The sequence below is a fragment of the Pelodiscus sinensis genome, chromosome 7 (assembly GCF_049634645.1).
Source record: "Pelodiscus sinensis isolate JC-2024 chromosome 7, ASM4963464v1, whole genome shotgun sequence".
NCBI lineage: Eukaryota > Metazoa > Chordata > Testudines > Trionychidae > Pelodiscus > Pelodiscus sinensis.
The window spans coordinates 39,469,110-39,489,278 of NC_134717.1; the positions used below are offsets into that span (position 1 = coordinate 39,469,110).

The 20,169-nt window shown below is 43.4% G+C and overlaps 1 protein-coding gene across 3 annotated transcripts in view; it reads right to left on the reverse strand.

The window, feature by feature from the left end:
- Positions 1-20,169, reverse strand: part of LRP2 (LDL receptor related protein 2) — a 220,123-nt gene that overhangs the window by 118,877 nt on the left and 81,077 nt on the right. For all 3 annotated transcript variants that reach the window (XM_075933562.1, XM_075933563.1, XM_075933560.1), the window contains exons 18-27: positions 19,872-19,997; positions 19,409-19,539; positions 18,362-18,499; positions 16,657-16,938; positions 15,057-15,296; positions 8,106-8,225; positions 5,292-5,408; positions 4,130-4,507; positions 2,378-2,626; positions 458-669 (exon numbers count right to left, since the gene is read on the reverse strand). In XM_075933562.1, coding sequence (XP_075789677.1) covers positions 458-669; positions 2,378-2,626; positions 4,130-4,507; positions 5,292-5,408; positions 8,106-8,225; positions 15,057-15,296; positions 16,657-16,938; positions 18,362-18,499; positions 19,409-19,539; positions 19,872-19,997 — 1,993 coding nt within the window. The remainder of the gene's footprint in view (positions 1-457; positions 670-2,377; positions 2,627-4,129; positions 4,508-5,291; positions 5,409-8,105; positions 8,226-15,056; positions 15,297-16,656; positions 16,939-18,361; positions 18,500-19,408; positions 19,540-19,871; positions 19,998-20,169) is intronic.

Below are 20,169 nucleotides of genomic sequence, written 5' to 3' on the forward strand. Positions count from 1 at the left end.
GTATGTATAGTGTGTGTTCGCACGTGCTTCCTAACAACTTTAGCTTCTCTTTCAAAATGTTATATGTAAAAGTGCTTTATCATCTATGGAATTTTAAACTTCCTGCAAGTCATGAGCTGCTTCACTTTCTGTAGGTTACCTTCCTTTCATTACCACACATGGAAAGCTGCCTCTTACATGTCTTTAGAGACACCTGGGGGATAAATTAACATCTTTTACTAGACCAATGTCTGTTGGCAAGAGTTTCGCGCCTTCAAGCTACATAGAGTTTCTCTCCCTCACGAACAGAAACTGGTCCAACAAAAGATGTTACTTCACTGATCTTGTCCCTCTATAAACCTGGGACCAATATGGCTATGACAACACTGCATCTTACATCTTTGTTAACTGAAAATTTATTTCTTTTCATTATGTAAAGGGAGAGAGAATATAAGACTACATTCTCCAACAGACTTACTATTTTTCGGTCTGTGCCATTTTGATAAGCACTCCAAATCTTATCTTGTGTGGTGTCAGACCAATAGATGCGATTAGTGACTGAATCAAAATCAATAGCTACTATATTCCTCCCATCTCGAACCAGAGAATAAACTCTGTGTCCTTGAGAGGTGATATTGTCTACAACAATTTGATTACGGCTTGCCACTAGTAGGAGGAGATTCCCAGACTCTGCAAAAGAAATGAAATGAATACAAAACAATAAGCTATGCAATAGTAACCCCATACACCATTTTGAAATTTTTTTCTAGAGGAGGAAATTTTACCACTGAGATTTTATAACTTTACCAAATATGAATGAGTGTTCCCAAGCACAGCAAAACGTACACGCCTGACAGTAGGGTGCCCCCTTGCTTCAAAATATGGAGGTACTACAGCGTCTCAATAAAAACAAGCTATCTACATTTTCCCATGACTTTCCAGGACCTCTGTGACTTCTGCAGCCAGCAGATGTGACTGAACCCAGGGCTGCCAGAGCAATTCAGAGCGAGATTTACCAGGCCCTCTGCTAAAGCAGTGGTCCCAGACCTCCTCCTCCCCAGCAGCAGCTATAGTCCCTGACCACAGCTGCTGTGGAGGTACTGGGAAGCCTCCTGCCAGCAGCAACAGCGTTCCCAGGCCACCCCTCACCAGCAGTGGCAGATGGCAGGTGCCCACCACCAGCAACAGCACTGGAGGTCCCAGGCCACCCCTGGCAAGCAGTGATGGTGGGTCTGGGGCACCCACCTACCCCTTTCTCCCAGAGCACCAAAAGGTGCCCTAAAACTTGCTCCCCCCTCGGAACACCAGAAGCCTGTCCCAGTACCAGCAGGCACCCCAAGGCACTGTTCCAGAACCAGAGCAGCAGCTGCACCCCCACAGCCTTCCAGAACACCCAAGATTTAGTCAAGGGTTCGTAATAAGTCATGGACAGGTCACAGGCCATGAATTTCTGTTTATTGCCTGTGACCTGTCCATGACTTTTACTAAAACTGCCCATGACTAAATCTTAGCCTTACCTATAAAGTAACTATTGAATATGCTATGTATATTTTGTCTGTAGTATGTGCTGAGGAGTACCACCTAATGCTCCCAATTATGTCTTTCAGCCACGTTACCTCTGGTGCAAGTATTGGGATGAAAGGTAGCCTGAAAGTGGCCACTTTTCTAGGGCCAGCCTAGGACCAACTGTCCTCAGCATAAGTCAGGGTCATTCTGACTAGCATACAGTTGCCCAGAAAGTCAAGGGCCTGTCACTCCAGTAGACAGCAACTGACTAAATGCCACTGCCATGCTTGTTTTCTCCAACCACATAGTCTATAAGGAGTGTGGCAGAGCTGCTCCACCACATGAGGATTCCATCTGTTACAGGAAAATCCTCCGGCTGACAAGAGCCACTGAGTTTATGACTCCTTTGTACTGCTGGAGTTCCATCAAGACTATGGAGAGTGAGGACCAGTGGGTGACATTTGCTCCTCCACAGAAGGCCAGCCCAAAGAGCTATAAGTTCTGTGTATAGCTGGGACTTAAATAGTTCATAGATTATTGCACTTTTCCCACAAGCAAATTTTGCTCAGTAGGCCAAAAGCAGAAAGGTACTGAGCATCTGCACACCCACTTATCTCCTTCCTCCAAAAGGTACTTTCACAATCTCAATATCAGAAATCCAAAACAATCAATTTTCAAGCAGATTGGAAAAAATTATGATTACTAGCTAGCCTCACAGCTAACAGTTTTAATAGTCAGGATTCTATGTCATGAATTACTCAAAATGGCCATTTTTGTAACCTCTTGTAAAACGAGAATTGCAAGCATTATCAAAATGTCTGTGTACATGGTGCTGTGAAAAGTACCTAGAATTTCCAGTCACTGCTTGAGATTTTACATCAGTATTCCTCACCTGCAGCTTTACAAGTCCTTCCATTGGCTTCTAAATTGTATTCTATATCACAGTAACACCTTGCAGACCCTCTTTCATTGTAACAATGCTGACTGCAAAAGCCTGGAGGGTCACATTCATTTATATCTTCACAGGTCTTGGAGTCATTGGCAAGATAGTATCCAACTGGACACGTACATTGAGCTCCAAAGGGCCCTTGAATGCATTCATGAGTACAGCCAGCGTTACTGTCAGAGCAGCTCTCCTGATCTGCAACAGGGGTGAGGGGAAACAAGCAGATTTTGTTTATGCATGTATCAATTCTGTGCATATGCACTCTGGGCCACATTCTGCTTTCTGATACATTAACACAACTGCCAATTATTGAGAATGTGGCCAGGGCCTTTATTCATCACACTACAGAATAGAATATAATTCATAAAAAGAAAAATAAGTTAATATTTGAAGCTATTATGTAAAAGGAATTCAAAACATGAAGAGTGCTTTGCTAAAGTTCTATAATGCTTAAAAGCAGAGTTAGCTGGAAGTATATAAATCATTTACAGTGCATATGGGAATATAAAATATTGTTAGTACATAAGAATTTAATATATTTCATAATCATACCTGGCTGGGGTTCATCTGAGAGCGTGCATTGATTAAAGAGAGGAATGTAGGAAGGAAGGAAAGAAAGAAAGAAAGAAAGAAGTTACATTTAAGTGAAAATCAACAGCCACAATCAACATAACACAAATTCTGCTCCCTCATGGGTTTTTAGATTATAATAAAAATAAAACAAAGTTAGAAATGTCTAAGAAAACATTAAAGTTAACATTTAACTTTAAATGACAACAGATTTGATCAAGTTCCATTTTTAAAATGTCGAGCGGAAGTGTATTAGGTCCAATATTTGACTCCTAAATAAAACAAAATCTCCACTGAAGACAGTGGAAATCCATGGAGACAGTAGCACTGGAAGATTTTTAATAGTGGTGCTGCAGAAAGCTCCCTGTCTGTGCTGAGAGCAGAGCTCTGTCTCTGGGAAGGAGGGACCTGGACAGGGTTAAAAGGGGGGGGGGGGCACAGCAGAGTCCCGGGTAAGGTCCAAGAGCCAGGATCCCATATGCAGGACCAAGAGCAGAGCCCTGGCTGTGGAGCCTGGTGTAGGGCCCTTGGAGAGAAGCACTGGTAATAGGAGTCCAGGCACAGGGCTCCACCCCAGGCATGGGGTCAGCAGCTGGAGAGTGGGGCCAAGAATGGGGCAGGCCCTAGGAGCACAGGATGGGACTGGGCATGAGACCCTGATCATGGGACCAGCGAACAGGACCTGAGGGGTGGGGGAGTGGAATGTGGGTGGAGGACCCAGAGCAGGGCCTAGGCATGGGAAGCATTTCCAGTTTTTATGTGTAGAGCCAGCAGCTGGGGAGCAGGGCGCAGGGTCGCCAGGTCCACATAAAAACTGGGGGTGCTGCTGCACCCCCTGTACCCTTACATCCCAGGCCTATGCATTGAGACCAACTGAATAAAAATGACAAGACTGGGCTCACAGCCACCTGTAGTGAATTCATGTGGAATTGCCCCTTTTTGCAACATGCAGTTCATCTATCTGAGATTCACACTTAATCTAGCTTCATATTGAATCCCAGCACATTTTTCTGAGTCCACAGTGAATCTTGCACTTTTTGCTATGCTGAATATGCAACCAGGAAGCAGTCAGGATAACTCTTTGAAACTGCGCAAATGTTTCTAGACAATCGTACAACAGCAACTTACTGCAGAGTGGGGATTCATCAGCCCCATTAGGACAGTCTGCGATGTTATCACACACTTTGCTCAGATTCACACAAATGCTGTGACCTGGACACTGCCACTGCCAGCTGGGGCACCGGAAAGGCTGGGTGGGACAATCTCGTTCATCGCTCATATCCCTGCAGTCATTGTCACCATCACAGATCCACGCTCGATAGATGCAGTTTCCATTATCGCAGCGGAAAAGAGATGGAGGACAGGTCCTGGCAGGACATCTTTGATGTTCATCTGAGCCATCTGCACAGTCAGGATGGCCATCACATTCCCAGTTAGCAGGAATGCAATTGCCATCAGACTGACACTGGAACTCATTCTGGTGGCACATCCCTGGTGGCCGTGTAGCTAGAAGAGTGATATTTGGTGTTAAAAGTATTTATACACTCAAATGGAGATGCAATTACAATGGGTCTAATTCAACTGTGGTATAAGTGAGTACAATTCTTGAGAAGTCAAAAGAATTGTACCCATGTGCCACAGGTCCAAATCTGGCAACATACATGATGTTTTAGACTCTCCTAAATACTTTTGCTAATTTTTAATGCAAAGAACAAGTAGCTTAATTTGCTTATCACATAGTGTTGAGAATGTACACATTAATATGCACATACATACTCACAGAAATTACTATAAGTCTTTGAAATAGCAATTATCTGCTCTTTATACATCAAAATCTTGATTAATTTAAATGTATAAAATTACTCAAAGGAACTAGCTCAAACTACAAAGTGTTCAATCTTTAGTTATGGTCTAGCTCTTGAGGGTTTTAAAGATTTCAAAAAAGGATCATAATTCTAAATATTTTTAAATTTTATTTTTAAATCTTAAAAAGAAACAATACTGGGGTCAAGTCTGCCCAAAAAAAGCCATTCAAGTTTTGGCTGAAGAAAAAAGAATGAAGACTAGCCTATGCCAGAAAATTTGCTCTTGAGCTGAAACCTACAATATGCAGAGCTTTTCCTTAGGAGAAATATTTTTAGACAAAAAATAGAAAGTAGTTTTGAGGTTCTAATAGAAACATTGTCAGAACATTATATTATAGTCCCAGTAGTGTGCAAGATAGTTTTTATAAACTTTATTTAATAATCAGAGCCTTTATTTTAATGTCTATTCACTATAGTGTACTTACGACAACCAGTCTCATCTGAGTGATCATTGCAGTCAAAAACACCGTCACACTGGTAATAAGTACTGATGCATTGATCTCCACTTGCACATTTGAACTCTGAGGCACTACAGTTGTAGACTAGAAATTAATAAATACAATATTGCATTAGCTATCACCTTATAAAGGATTATTGTGCTCAGCTTGTCTACAGGTATAAAAGATTGGGAGGGTAGAGCACAGAAACTGTAAATCCTTTGCATCCCATGGGAAACCAGCGTCCCAAAGGGGCAGAGAGAAAGCTGGTTGCTGGCACTCTACACCAACTCACACCTCAAGGGGCATACTACTTATAGGGTACGTCTACACTACAACGTTAATTTGAACTAACTTAGTTCGAATTAGTTAATTCGAACTAAGCTAATTCGAACTAACGGATCCAGAATAAAAAACTAGTTCGAATTAACGTTTTGCTAATTCGAACTAGCATGTCCACATTAAGTGGACCCTGAACCAGGCTTAAGGACGGCCGGAAGCAGTGCCGGCAGGGCATCAGAGGAGGACTTAAGAGCGTGGAGATGCTGTCTCAGGCTAGCCGAGGGCTGTGTTTAAAGGGACCCGACCCCCACCCCGGACAGACAGTTCTCAGGGGTGCCCCGCTTGCAAAGCAGTCCTGGCTTGGATTGCCCGGAGTACCCACACTGGGCACATCACAACACTCGGCCATCAGACCGGCTGCACTTGCCGCAGGCTGCCATCTGGGGAGAGGGGGCAATTGGGGGGCTGCAGGAGAGCTTCCACCCCCAGAAGCCCGCAGAGCCAGCCCAGTCCTCCCCATCGGGGGCGCGTACCCCATTCCTCCCTCACCTCCTTCCACTTACCCTTCCCTAGCCCCTCTTCTTGATGTACAAAATAAAGATAACGTGTCTTCCAAAATGGAATCTGTCTTTATTGAACAAAACTGGGGGAGACTGGGAAAAGGAGGTGGGAGAGGGGAAGAGAGAGGCTGGGAGAGGGGAGGGCAACTAAAATGATCAGGGGTTGGGAACAGGTCCCATATGAAGAGAGGCTAAAGAGACTGGGACTTTTCAGCTTAGAAAAGAGGCGACGGAGGGGGGACAGGATAGAGGTCTCTAAAAGCAGGAGTTGGGTGGAGAGGGTGCATACAGAAAAGTTCTACATTAGTTCCCATAAAGAAGGACTAGAGGACACCAAAGGAAAGGAATGGGTAGCAGGCTTCAAACTAGTAACAGAAAGTTGTTCTTCACAAAGCAAAGAGTCAACCTGTGGAACTCCTTGCTGCAGGAGGCTGTGAAGGCTACAACTAGAACAGAGTTTAAAGGGAAATGAGATCAAGTCATGGAGGTTGGGTCCATGGAGTGCTATTAGCCAGGGGGTAGGAGTGGTGTCCCTGCCCAAGGTTTGTGGAAGGCTGGAGAGGGATGGCACGAGACAAATGGCTTGGTCACTGTCTTTGGTCCATCCCCTCCAGGGTCCCCAGGGTTGGCCGCTGTCAGCAAACAGGCTACTGGGCTAGATGAACCTTTGGTTGACCCAGGACGGCCATTGTAAGCTCAGGGCTCAGGGTCGGGGGTCTCAGTGGACCACCTTGATTTTCATGCACACCTGCTCCTGGGTGGCCAGGCTGGCAGCTCTCCTGCCCTAGACAGCCACTTTCCTGTGCCTAGTGCGGAGATCGTGGACGAGGTCCACGATGTCTGCACTAGCCCAGGCGGGTGCCCGCCTCTTGCGGTCCCGGGCAAGCTCCCGGGAGCCACCAGCCTGGTCCCGGGAAGAGGGGGAGGGCTGTGGGGCATCGGCTGGGTGGCTCGATCCGTGCCAGGTGCAGGGTCTGCTGGCTGGGTGCTGGCAGGCTTGCACCTGGCACAGGCACCGTAGCCAGCCCGTGCTCCTTTAAGGGGTCCGGGGCCGAGAGGGGGGCAGAAGAGTTTCCCTGGTGTTGGCCAGAGTGGCCACCAGGGAAAGCTGGGGAGGGCTAGCCTCCCACTAGTTCGAATTAAGGGGCTACACACCCCTTAATTCGAACTAGCTAGTTCGAACTAGGCTTAATTCTCGTAAAATGAGGTTTTCCTAGTTCGAACTAAGCGCTCCGTTAGTTCGAATTTAATTCGAACTAACAGAGCGCTAGCGTAGCGCCTATGAAAGTTAGTTCGAACTAACATGCGTTAGTTCGAACTAACTTTGTAGTGTAGACATACCCATACATATTAGGGAATTTTAGAAGGAATTCTGGATCTCTGGGTATGTCTACACTAGCCCCTTAGTTCGAACTAGGGAGGCTAATGAAAGTGACTGAAATTGCAAATGAAGTGCGGGATTTAAATATCCCGCACTTCATTAGCATGTTCCCAGGCGGTCGCCATTTTGGAAATTGACTAGCCCAGAATAACTGCCCGCGTCTACACGCGGCAGTGAAACGGGAGTTCTAACTAAAGCCCTTAATTCGAATTAGCTGTTAAACCTCATTCCAGGAGGAATAACAGCTAATTCGAGTTAGGGCTTTACTTCAAACTCCAGTTTCACTGCCGCGTGTAGACGCGGGCAGTTATTCCAGGCTAGTCAATTTCCAAAATGGCAACCGCTCGGGAACATGCTAATGAAGCGTGGGATATTTAAAACCCGCACTACATTTGCAATTTCGGTCGCCCTCATTAGCCTCCCTAGTTCGAACAAGGGAGCGAGTGTAGACATACCCTCTGAGTAGCTCTGTGCCAAACCCACTAAGAGCCTTCATGTACATGGCATGATCCAAAGAAACTATTATGTACAACACACAGATTAATAAATAACTGTGTCTACAAGGGAAATTATACTTACTGCAGTCATGCTCATCTGTTCCATCTACACAATCCTTGTCCCCATCACAAACATAAAATGGGTCAATGCAGCGATGGTCAGGACATTGAAACTGACCAGGTTCACATGTCCCTGTAAAATCTATCAAGAGCAAAACAAAAGTGTTTTCTTTCTCTCCTTTCTACCTTGAACCATCAAAATGGCCAGAACATGAAGTCATTAGAATGAACTCTCTTAGCTATCTAACAGCTAACAGCAAAACAAATTAAAAACATCCGACCATAAATATTAGTATCAGATAATGATTTATTTAGGTGGAGGTTGGAAATCATGCAAAATAGGACCATAGAAATATAGGGCTGGAAAGTACCTTAAAACATCATCTACTCTATGCTCCTGCACTGAGGCAGGACATCTCTGACAGGAGTTTGTCTAACCTGTTCTGAAAACATCCAATGAAGGGTATTCCACAACCTCCCTAAGTAATCTGTTCCAGTGTTTAATTATCCTTAAAGTTAAAAACATTTTCCTAATATCTAACCTACATTTCCCTTGCTGCAAATTCAGAGAATTACTTTTCGGACAACAAATGAATTACTTCTTGGACAACAAATGATCACCATCCTCTTTATAACCAGGACTCCAATTCGTGAGGAGACTTGCAGGAGAGTGACCAGAGAAAGGCAAGTTACTCACCCTGTGAAATAACAACTATTCTTCAAGATGTGTGTTCCCATGGGTGCTCCTCTGTTGGGAAGGGTAAATCTGGAGCCGCAGATCAGAGCTTTGGCAGCAGTTGAGACATGCATGCAGTGAGAGGTGCCTCGTGTCGTTCACGTGTCACACACACACAACCTAACCTCCCAGTGCCCCTGCCTCAGTTCCTCGCATATGCCCACATAAGGCAGAATCTAAGCAGTGGGGAAGAATGGAGGGTTATAGAGCACCCACAGGGACACACATCTTGAAGAACAATCATTACTGCAAAGAGTGAGTAACTTCCCTTTCCTCTTTGAGTGATGTCCCCATGGGTGCTCCACTGTTGGTGACTACAAAGCAGTGCTAGACAAGGATGGCAGGACTCGGAGTCATTGCTTGGTGGCTAAAGACAAGACCACTGTAGCTACTTCTGTGTCCTCTGTGAACTAAGGCATGATGGCATAGTGCCTGGCAAAGGTATGTTCGGATGACCAGGTAGCTGTCCGGTAAATGTCTTTAAGAGCCATGTTGTTCAGGAAAGCAGTCAAAGTTACAGTAGCGTGGGTAAAGTGTGCCCTTGGTGGAGTTATCAAAGGCTTATTTCAGATGGAATACCAGTGTAGTATGCATGATGATATCAATTTAGAAAAACGCTGGGTTGAAATTGGCATGCCTCCCATGCATTCTGCGCGCGACACAAAAAGGCGCAGAGTTTTACGAAAATCTGGTCCTGTCAATGTAGAATGCCACGCATGTTGAATGTCCAGGGTATAAAGCATAGCATCCCTAGGGGATGTATGAGGTTTGGGAAAGAATTTAGGTAAAACTATCAGTTCATTGATGGGGAAGGAATTGCAGACTTTTGGTAAAAAAAGAGGCATTTGGGCACAGAGTTACTTTGTTCTTCCCAAAGATGGTATAGGACAGACCCACCATCAAAGCCCCAACCTCACTAACCCTCCTTGCAGAGGTAATGGCTATCAAAAATAGCACTTTCATCAGAAGGAACGGAAGTGAACAAGTCACCATGGGCTTGAAAGGGGGGGGGTCTCATGAAACAAGTCCAGATTGCACAATGGTGCTGGGGCCCTATGAGAGAGGTATAGAGGAATCTCCAGGTGATGGGGTGAGTGAAAATAGGTGACCCATCAACTTGCACACAAAAGGCCATTATCGCTGCAAGATGTACCTTGAGCAATGAAATGGATAGCCTTCTGCTTTTCAAGTGTAGTATATAGTTGAGGACCAAGTGTAGCAATGCAGTTCGAGGATCAACTTGCATCTACTAGCACCAGGAAGAGAACCAATTCCACTTTTGCAGGTAAGTGGCTCTGGTGGATGGTCTTTTGCTATGGAGGAGAACTGTTCTCACGCGTTCTGAGCAGAGGGATTCATCATCATGGAACCAGAGAAGAGCCAAGCATGAAGGCGAAGGGTGCGGGGTTGGGAGTGCAATATTTGCCCCAATTCTGAGAAAGGAGATTGAGGCAGTGGATACGGCAGTTCAATGGACATGTGCTGAAGAGATGGAAACCAGGTCTGCCTCGACCATGAAGGGACTATTAAGATGACCTAGGCCCCATCAAATTGAACCTTGCACAGGATTCTTGGGATCAGCAGAATCAATAAGAAGGCATAATGTGAAGGTTCTCTCTGGGCAATTAAGAAGGCATTGCCCAGTGAACCCTCACCCAGTCCTGCTCAGGAACAGAAGTGGGGACACTTAGTGTTGTGGCAAGTTGCAAAAAGGTCTATTGACAGGTAACCCCATCGACAAAAAACAGAGGTGAGCACCATTGAGTGTATCTCCCATTTGTGGTCGGTAGAGAATTTACAGCTCAAGGCATCCACCATGGCATTGTTCACACCAGGTAGGTATGATGCCCTCAAGATGACTCTGTGGTGAATGAACCAGTTCCTAAGGTGGCTAGCATCCACACAAAGAGATCAGGATTGAGTGTTCCCCTGCCTGTTTATATAAAACATGGTTGTCATGTTGTCCGTGAGTATGCGAACTACACAGTTGGCAATGATGAGAGAGAAGTGTCTGCACATGTTCCTGATGACCCTGAGCTCGAGAAGATTGATGTGTAATACTGTTTCATGAGGCAGCCACCTGCTCTTGGAGATATGATGTAGATGTGCGCCCCAACCTAATAAGCAGGCATCCATTGTGATCTGCATGGTTGGTTCAATTGATGAAAGGAGATCCCTGCTATAAGGCTGTCGGGTGACATTCACTATTTGAGAGAATCCAATGTTTTTGGGGATGGTAACTGTCTTGTGGAGTGGATAGTGGGACAATGTGATGCCAGACAGTGCTGCAGGGTGTGGAAGTAGACATGCGCATGTTGTACAACGTAGGTGGTGATGACCATATGACCCATGAGCCGAAGGCAGGTAAGTACAGTAGTGGAAGGGCTCATGGAGAGGACAGCTACCAGATCCTGAAGCGCGACAAAACAGTGGTGTGGGAGGTAAGCTCGGGCAGATAAGGGATTGAGGCAATCCCCAATAAACTCTATGTCCTGAATGGGATCAAAAGTCGATTTCTGTTCATTTATTAGTAGTGGTTGATGATGAAATGGGTGTTTGGTCCTAGAGACCACATTGGTGACCTCTGCATGTGATTGCAGGCATATAGGTAGGGAAAAATGATAACTCCCTGCTGTTGGAGGTAAGCTTTCACTACTGCTAGGACTTTTGAAAAGACACAGGTGCTGGAGGATAGTCTGAAGGGGAGGACTCTGTATTGAAGTGGTACTTGCCCATGGTGAATCAGAAAAGACATCTGTGAGAAGGGTATATTATGATGTGAAAGTATGTGTCCTGTATTTCGAGGCTGCCAACCAGTGCTGGGATGATGGAAGCCAGTGTGACCATCTTGAATCGCTGTTTTCATAGGAATGTGTTTAATTTGTGGAGATCTAAGATTGGTCTCCAACCCGCTGTGTGTTTCTTGGTCAGGAAGTATTTGGAGTAAAATCCCCTTCCCCGGAAGAGGTCTGGAACCCTCTCTATTGCTTCTAAGTGAAGGAGACCATCGATTTCTTGTCTGAGAAGAGTCTCATGGGAGGGGTCCCTGAGGAGGGACGGGACAGGAAGGAGGGTAGGGGGAAGTGAAATAAAGGGAATGGTGTATCCCATATGAATGATTTCTAACACCCACTGGTCCAATGTCATGGAATCCCAGTGATGGAAAAAGGGATGTAGCCTATGGGCAAAAAGTTGATACTGGCTTGTTGGACTGGCTGTATGGGGAGGTCAGGCAGACCCTCGACCAAAAGTTCAAATCTGCTGCTTCGCAGCTTGGGAGCCCAAGGAGCACATCCTCTGGGACCGTTGTCTGGGTCAGTTGTAGTCAAACGGCCTCTGCTGAAGACCGTTATAGTAACTGCCTCTGTACGGCTGCGTCTAGACTGCGTGCCTCTGCCGACAGAAGGATGCAGTCTAGACAGCCTACCTGTGGTACAGAGTATAGTGCTTCCGTCAATATGGTGGCATGTACATTCCCAGCATTCAGAGTGTGGTTCAGGAATCTTTGCTGTTGTGCAGAACATCATCCAACTTGGTGGCAAAAAGCTTCTGTTTGTCAAAAGGCAGCTCCTCCACCTTAGACTGTAACTCGCTAGGTACTCTCGCTGCTTGGAGCCAGGAAGTTCTTCGCATCATGACTGCTGTCACTGTCTCCCTAGCTGCCATTGAATGAGGACTGGAGAGCTGTACAGGCGATGATGTGACACTCATGAATGACAGATCTGAGTATAGGCCTCTTGGAGTCTGGGAGACGTTCCATTAGTTCAGATAGCTTTAAATAGTTGTCAAAATCGTGATTCACTAGGAGCACGGAATAGTTTGCAATTTTAAGTTGCAGTGTGACAGAGGAATATAGTTTTCTGCCAAATAGATCCAACTTTTAATGCTCCCTGTCATTAGGTGTGGATCTAAATTGTGAAGCTTTTGAATGGTGATTTGCAGCATCCATCAGTAGTGATTTGGGCTGCGGGTGAGAAAAAAGGAGGTCTAAGTCCTTAGGACGGACGAAATGCTTCCCGTCAGCTCTTTTGGAAGTAGATTGGATGGAGGCTGAAGTTACATCTCTTCCAATACCTCCATAACAGCCTCATCGATGGGCAGTGTGATCTTTCCCTGAGAGGTGAGATGGATATTTTTCAGAAGGCAGTGTTGTTTTCCCTTTAATTCCTGAAGCTGGGCCTCTTCGTTGGCAGCCACTCTCTTAAAAAGTTCTTGGAACTGTTTGATGTCATCTGTGGGATATGTATATCTTCAGGTATGACTGTTTCATCCAGAGGTGATGATGAATTGTTAGTAGGTGAGTTCCCAGGACTTTGTATGCCAGTCTGCTCATCCAGAATTTGGCATTCCTCCTCCTCTGAATCCATCATGGGTCAGAAGTGGGTGAGGAGGTGAGGCTGGTGGAGGTCTCCTCACCAACATAGATGGAGCTGTGGAATGGTGCCTACGGGAGCTCCAGTGTTCACATGGTGATCAATGGGGTGGATAGTGTGGAGGATATGGCCAATCAGTACCATGACAGGTGATGAGGCCTATCCCAGTGGGAGTAGTAGTGGCCGGAAGTCGTGGGAGAGGAGTGTTGGGAAGAAAAAACACTCCTTTGCTCATCCTCCCTCAGTATGGTGCACTCAGACAGTACTGGGGAACTCACATAGCATGGGAAAGTACAGGGCGAAAACGGCACTTGAGACAGCTCCCTAGATGGAGCATGTTGTCTGCCGTCCCTAGCCCATGCTGAAGGAACATAAGAGCGGCCCGGTGGTGCCAACTGCTGCTTATGTGGAAGGACTTCCACTGGTACTGGGGCTCCTGAGGCAGGCGGCACTGGGGCCATTGCCAATACAGTGGACCTGGTACAGATGGTCTGCAAGGCACCTATTTGGTTGCTGGTGCCGAGGCCTTTGTCAGTGCCAGAGCCGAGGCTTCCTGGTAGGGTCTTTCTGGTGCTGGGGTTGAGCGGGTCGGTACCAAAGCGGTGCGGGTGGTAGTGGAAGCGGTGCCGGTGGATGGTCTCGGCATCGCAGTACTGGAGGTTCTGGGTTCGTCTCCTTTGTTCACTCTCGGAGACAGAGTAGGAGGAAGAGACTGCACCGGGGAAGCTCTCTTCTTCGAGTGTTTGTGGGGCAATGGAGAAACTGCCCTTTCCTTAGTAGTGACCACAAGGGGTCGAGGTGGCTGTGGCTCTTCAGAGGGCTGCATTCCAAAGAGAATCATACGGCGCCGAAGCCCCCTATCTTTTCTGGCTCTTGCCATAAGGCTGCAGCACTGCTCACATTTTTTTTAAAGGCAACTGGAAAGAGAAATGTAACTACTGAACAATAAACTACAAGAAAAACTACGAGAAACTCTAACTATGCTGAGGAGAATGCCTGAGGCAAGAGAGGAGCTCTGACCATGACGTAGGGCGGTAAGCAAGGAACTGAAGGGGGCGGTTGAGCCGCGCATGCACGAGGCACCTCTCGTGCATGCGTGGCCCATGTGAGAACTGCTGCAAAAGTTCTGATCTGCAGCTTCGGGATGACCCATCACCAACAGAGGAGCACCCACGGGGATATCACTCAAAGAAGAATTTATGCTCTTATGCCATTGCAAAAACTCTGTGATTTATTGCTGGGTGAAAACATTCACCCTGTATTATCTGACGGAGCCTTCCTATCAACAGACTAGTCAATGGCACCACTCATGTATGTGAGGGTATGTCTACACTAGCTCGTTAATTCAAGCTAGGTAGGCAAATCAGGCAACCGGAGTTGCAAATGAAGCCCGGGATTTAAATATCCCAGGCTTTATTTGCATGTTCCCATCCGGCCGCCATTTTTAAATCCCCCTTAGTTCAAATGAACTGCCCACGGCTACACGTGGCAGTTTAAAGTTAATCCGAACTAAGTCCTAAGGCTTCATTTGTAACTCTGGTTGCCTGATTTGCCTACCTAGCTCAAATTAACGAACTAGTGTAGACATACCCTAAGTGTTTACAACACTCTGCCTTAGTTTTCTTGATTTTGTAATAGTTGATGTTGTAACAGTGATGTTTAATAGTGACTGCTTTGTATTTCCTTTTGGTCTTAATATTTAAATGTTCATTGGCTTTTCCAAGTGCCATAAGACGGAGCAGTATTAATCCAAATTCCAAATTGGTTCTTTCTTCCCTACCCTTCCCTTCCCATCTCATATATTTATGTTGTGATATGTAATCTACACACACTGTACTGCAAACCAGATAATTTTAACACTTACTGCAATTTTTTTCATCTGACCCATCACCGCAATCATTATCTGTGTCACATAGCCAGATCCTGGGAATACACCTGTTATTGTCACAGGTGAACAAGGTTACTGGGCATGAGGTAGGACCTTGTGTAGGACAATGCTGTTCATCACTGCCATCAAGACAGTCACTATGCTTGTCACAACGCCAGCGACTTGGAATGCACTGCCCATTGCCACAGGTAAAGGCTGATGAAGCACAAGAATTATCTAAATGAGAAACAAAATTTGAAAACATTTGTACAGTGATATTTTCAAAACTTGCCTTCCTTGAAAATACATTTCAAGATTATAAATGTACTTATGTAATTTCTAAAAATGGTATCATAATCATTACTTATGGCAAGAGAGCAACAGAATTTTTTTTAAATGTTCTTAAATATTTTTGTAAATTGCAGTTATTAATAATAAGGTAAAATGTAAAGGTTTTTAAAATATTTCAAAATAATCTCAAAAAGAAGAAAAGTCACTTGCTCCTAAGAGTAATTTACTCCTTCTCACCAAAACGACATCTTGGTTTTTCTAGAGTAACAGTACAGATCCAGATTCTACCCTCAGTTACACACATGCAACTCACAGTAAAGTAAATGTACCAGAGCTGGTCCCATGTACCAGAAGGCAATGCACCCACATTTTCCCAGGTATTCTGCCAATACATTAACTTTTACTTATAAATCACCTTGAAGATGCCAAGCACCAAATAAATATGCAGTATTCATCTGATACCTTGCCTGTATTATATTATAAATAATAATTATCCTATTACTCTCACAATTTACTTTTAATTAACAAATACAGACACTTTGTATATTTAAGCCAATTTACCGCAAAGCCAAGAAATGAACAATAAAAGCTGAAAATGTACTCTTAATTCACTTTACTATAGAATGGGAAACAAGACATATAGGCACCAGGCGTGGGAGAACTCAAGTAGATAAAATAAAAACCTTTCCAAACCTTTAGCTAGAACTCAAATCCTGACACAATTTTGTTCAAACATCCACATACCTCTGCATTTACCAATTTCACTGGGAAGCAGAAATATCAAAATGCCACAGCAGCTATTCTTATATTACCTTGCAGCCTTACTAATCCCTTAAACTAATGGAAATCTCCTAGAAAAAGCCATTCTTGTGACACTGCAAGCCCCATTTTCAGTCAAAAGATGTATTGTGTTCACTGCAGGGGCCCAATTATGTATCCTCTATTCATGTGGGTAGATTCATTAACTTCGGTGGGACTAATCACATGAGTTAGGAAGTCTCGGAAGGGTAGACATGTTAAAGTTGGAACTAAAAAAACTTAAAAAACAACAGTGGTCCTATAGCACCATAGAGACTAACAAAAGTATATACATATATATTTATAAATATATATTTAATGTGTTATGCCCATTAAAGCTCATGATGCTATTTATATGTTTTTATTAGTCATTAAGGTTCTACATGACCATTTATGTTTTTGTGAGTTAGGAAGACTTCTAATATTTGTCTCGATAAGTAGCAAAAACCAGTACAGACTGAGTCACCAAAACTATTTGCAGGGCAAGTAAATTAGAAACACTACTCACTTAGTGATCCACAGTGTTGTTCATCACTGTTATCATGACAATCATCAACCCCATCACATTGGTAGTAGTTAGGCACACATCTTCCATTACCACAAGAAAATGAATAGGAGCCACATTGCAAAGTGGGTGGCTCATTTGATGGGTCTTCAATACATGTCAGCTGATTGGGACCCAGCTTCATACCATATGGGCAGCCACAAACTCTCTGAAAATTAGGTACTGGGAAGCAGAAGTGGCTGCAGTCTCCATTGGGATTTGTTCCTCTATTACAATAGTTAGAACCTAAAAAGAAAAAATCCTGAGAGATTAATATACAACCGATCCCCAAGTTACGAATGGTCGATTTACGACTGTTGTACTTACAACCAAACCTCCCATTAAGCGGTCGTAAAGGTGGTCCCCGAGTTACGAACGTGAGCCGCGCTTATGAACAGCCCGGTCGCATGTAAATGAATGGGGTCTGATTTACGAACACTTCGAGTTACGACCAAGTGTTTGATCCGTAACTCATTTGTAAGTCGGGGGATCGGCTGTATGTTCAATTTGTAATAGTCTGTAAACTGTTAAAACACCTTATTTATCATAAATCATAACAAACTGTAGAAGATTAAATTATATAAAACTGAATAATCTGAGTAAAGTTTTAAAATGTATGCAACGGCTAATTCTGCTCTCAGACTAATGCAAAGTCAAGAGTGTTACAATGGTATAAATGAGATCACAAGCAGGCTCACAATACAATAAGTCTATACCTACACTGCCCTTTCTTGCGCAAGAAAACATGCAAATGAGGCAAAGCAGTGAATATCGCCGTGCATCATTTGCATACTTAATGAGCTGCCATTTTTGTGCAAAACCCCCCTCTTGCACAAGAGCCGTTCTTCCTGAAAAAAAGCAACAGAATGGCTCTTGCTCAAGAGGGAGTTTTTGCCCAAAAGCCTTTTGCGCAAAATGGCGGTTCATTAAGTATGCAAATGAGGTGCGGTGATATTCACCGCTTCACCTCATTTGCATATTTACTTGCGCAAGAGAGGGCAGTGTAGATGTAGCCTACATGTTTAATAACACATTTCTCCTAACAACAGGGTGCTTATTTTAGTTTCAGTGCTGGAAAGTGCTTGCAAATAGATACACATGTATGCTGCAAACTGGAACTTGTTCCGGAGTAAGGACAGTGGGATTTGATATAATATTTGTATAGCACATTGTAAATGCAAAGCACTACATAAGCATAAAGTCCAACCATTAGATTTTGTTGCATTCTATGTTAAATTAGAAGTTTCAGCGCCAGCACACTGCATGTAATACTTTATTCAAATACCCACACGGAATTTCAGCTGAGTGAAGACACTAAAATAAAATTTTAGTCATATAAAAAGGTGATAATTTAAAGAATGGTACACCACAACTTGGAAGATATTATTCCAGTCTTCAAGTTTTTGTCACAAATAGTGCAGTTTAATCAAAATATCCTTTATTTGTGAAAGTGGAAATATTGGGTTGTAATGAATAATAAATTGGGCAGAATGTAATGAAATCATAATTTCATCTTTAAGAAGTTATAAAACAACTAGCAGATGCACCCACACAAAGCCACACCCAGTCACAGAAAAACAGTTACATAACCAGTGACAGCCCAAAAAGGTTATCTTTAAAGGTGAGAAGGCAAATCTTTTGACTTTTTGATGAGTACAAGTTACTTTACCTATTTGAGAATGAGCATCATAAGATTTTACATGCATAATATTGCTAATGCCCCTCCTAATAACAGTCATTTCTCCTCCATCTGACTTCCTCACTCGAACTATTCCTCCAAGTCTCCAGTCAGTAAAATATGCATAACCTGTATTGAAAGACAATTAATATTTAGTAGCAGTTATAATACAGTATGATACAAAAGATCAAATGATGCTGGATAAAACCTCAATCCTGGTCATGTAAATCTAATATATTCTTATACCTAGCCCTTTCAGGAATAATAAAAAATGGCAAAATGATTGCATAATGCATTGTGGAAGATATTCCATAAACTAATTTGCCACTAAACCTGTAGAAATACCTGATCCAAAAACCAGATCCAAACTGCCGTCCCACACTTTTTCTAAGCTCAAATCCAGGTGTGATTCTGGATCAGAATGTAATTACTTTGTTCCATCTAATTTCTAATACAATATTAAAAATTGCTTGCCGATAAACTTTTGCAACATCTGGAGATATTTTGTAAAATAACTTTTTAATATAATGTCATAAGGAAGGGGAAGATTCTGATATTTTTACTAATATCATGTGAGCTACTGTAGATAAATATCAGGACATCCACTGTATGCAACTGACTCAAGCCCACAAGTACAAGAGTACCTCTTGAGAAGTCAGTGGTGGCTGATGGAACCTCTCAGAGAGTTTGGTATAGTGTCTAATGATTACACTCAGTACAGTGTCTAATGATTACACTCCTTTCTAGAAACCATAACTAGTAGCATAACATACCCAATATATTACACTGAAAAGGTTAACTTAGTTATAAGTACGATCATTTAAACTCACAAATGATTTCAGTACATATGTGTAAAAAGTAGCTTTCAAAATTAAGCAGTGCTGAGTATATTTTATGACAGAAACTTTTTATGCCGTTTTTTGTGGAAAACCTGCAGCACAAAAGATTGCATAACACTTCACCATGTACAATCTCAGTTCATTACACAGTAAATGGTTATGGATTGTAATAACTATTTTTTTTCAATGTCAGACTCACCTCCAAAGAGAGTCAGGCCAAAGGGATGTGTCATCTGGCTAATGCGCTCAAGAGTCCTTCTGTCTAACCCATCAAAGGTACTGTGCTCAATTTTATCGAAAAAGGCATCAACCCAATAAAGCCTTAAAGCACTAAAAACATAAAAAGGATTAATCCCCCAAAATTACTTTTTTACAAAAAAAATAAGTTCCTCTCTCAATAAGTAAATAGCTCTAGAGTAGATTTTTCATGAAGTTATTTCAGAATTTTTTTCTGAGAAAATCTCAAATTTCCCATGTATTTTGACTTTTGAAAAAATTCAGCTCCCAGAGAAAATAAAAGCACTGCAACATTCAGTATGAAACAGTGTTCCATACTTTTCTTTCATGTAAACAATAAAAGATAGTTGCAAAGGTGTCTTTTACAATGTCCCCTGTTTAAAAAAAGAAACACCTCCACAGCTTCTCATCTGTCTTTTTCTTACCCCCAGTCAATGGCCAGGCCATTGGGCCAGCCAAGTGTTGTGTTCACAATTGGCAAAGCATGGGATCCATCACACCAGGCTCTCATTATTTTAGCAGGGCGGAACCAATCTGTCCAGAATATATAACTGAAAAAAAAGAAGAAAATGCCTGGGAAATATTCATAAACATCAAGAAATGGCTGTTTTTGTTCACCAAAAATAGTTTGGCTAACGCAAAAAATGCACAATTCAAAAAACATGCACTCTCTTTTTTGTGCCATGCCATCACATTCATTTAAAAAAATCAGAATCTCTCTTA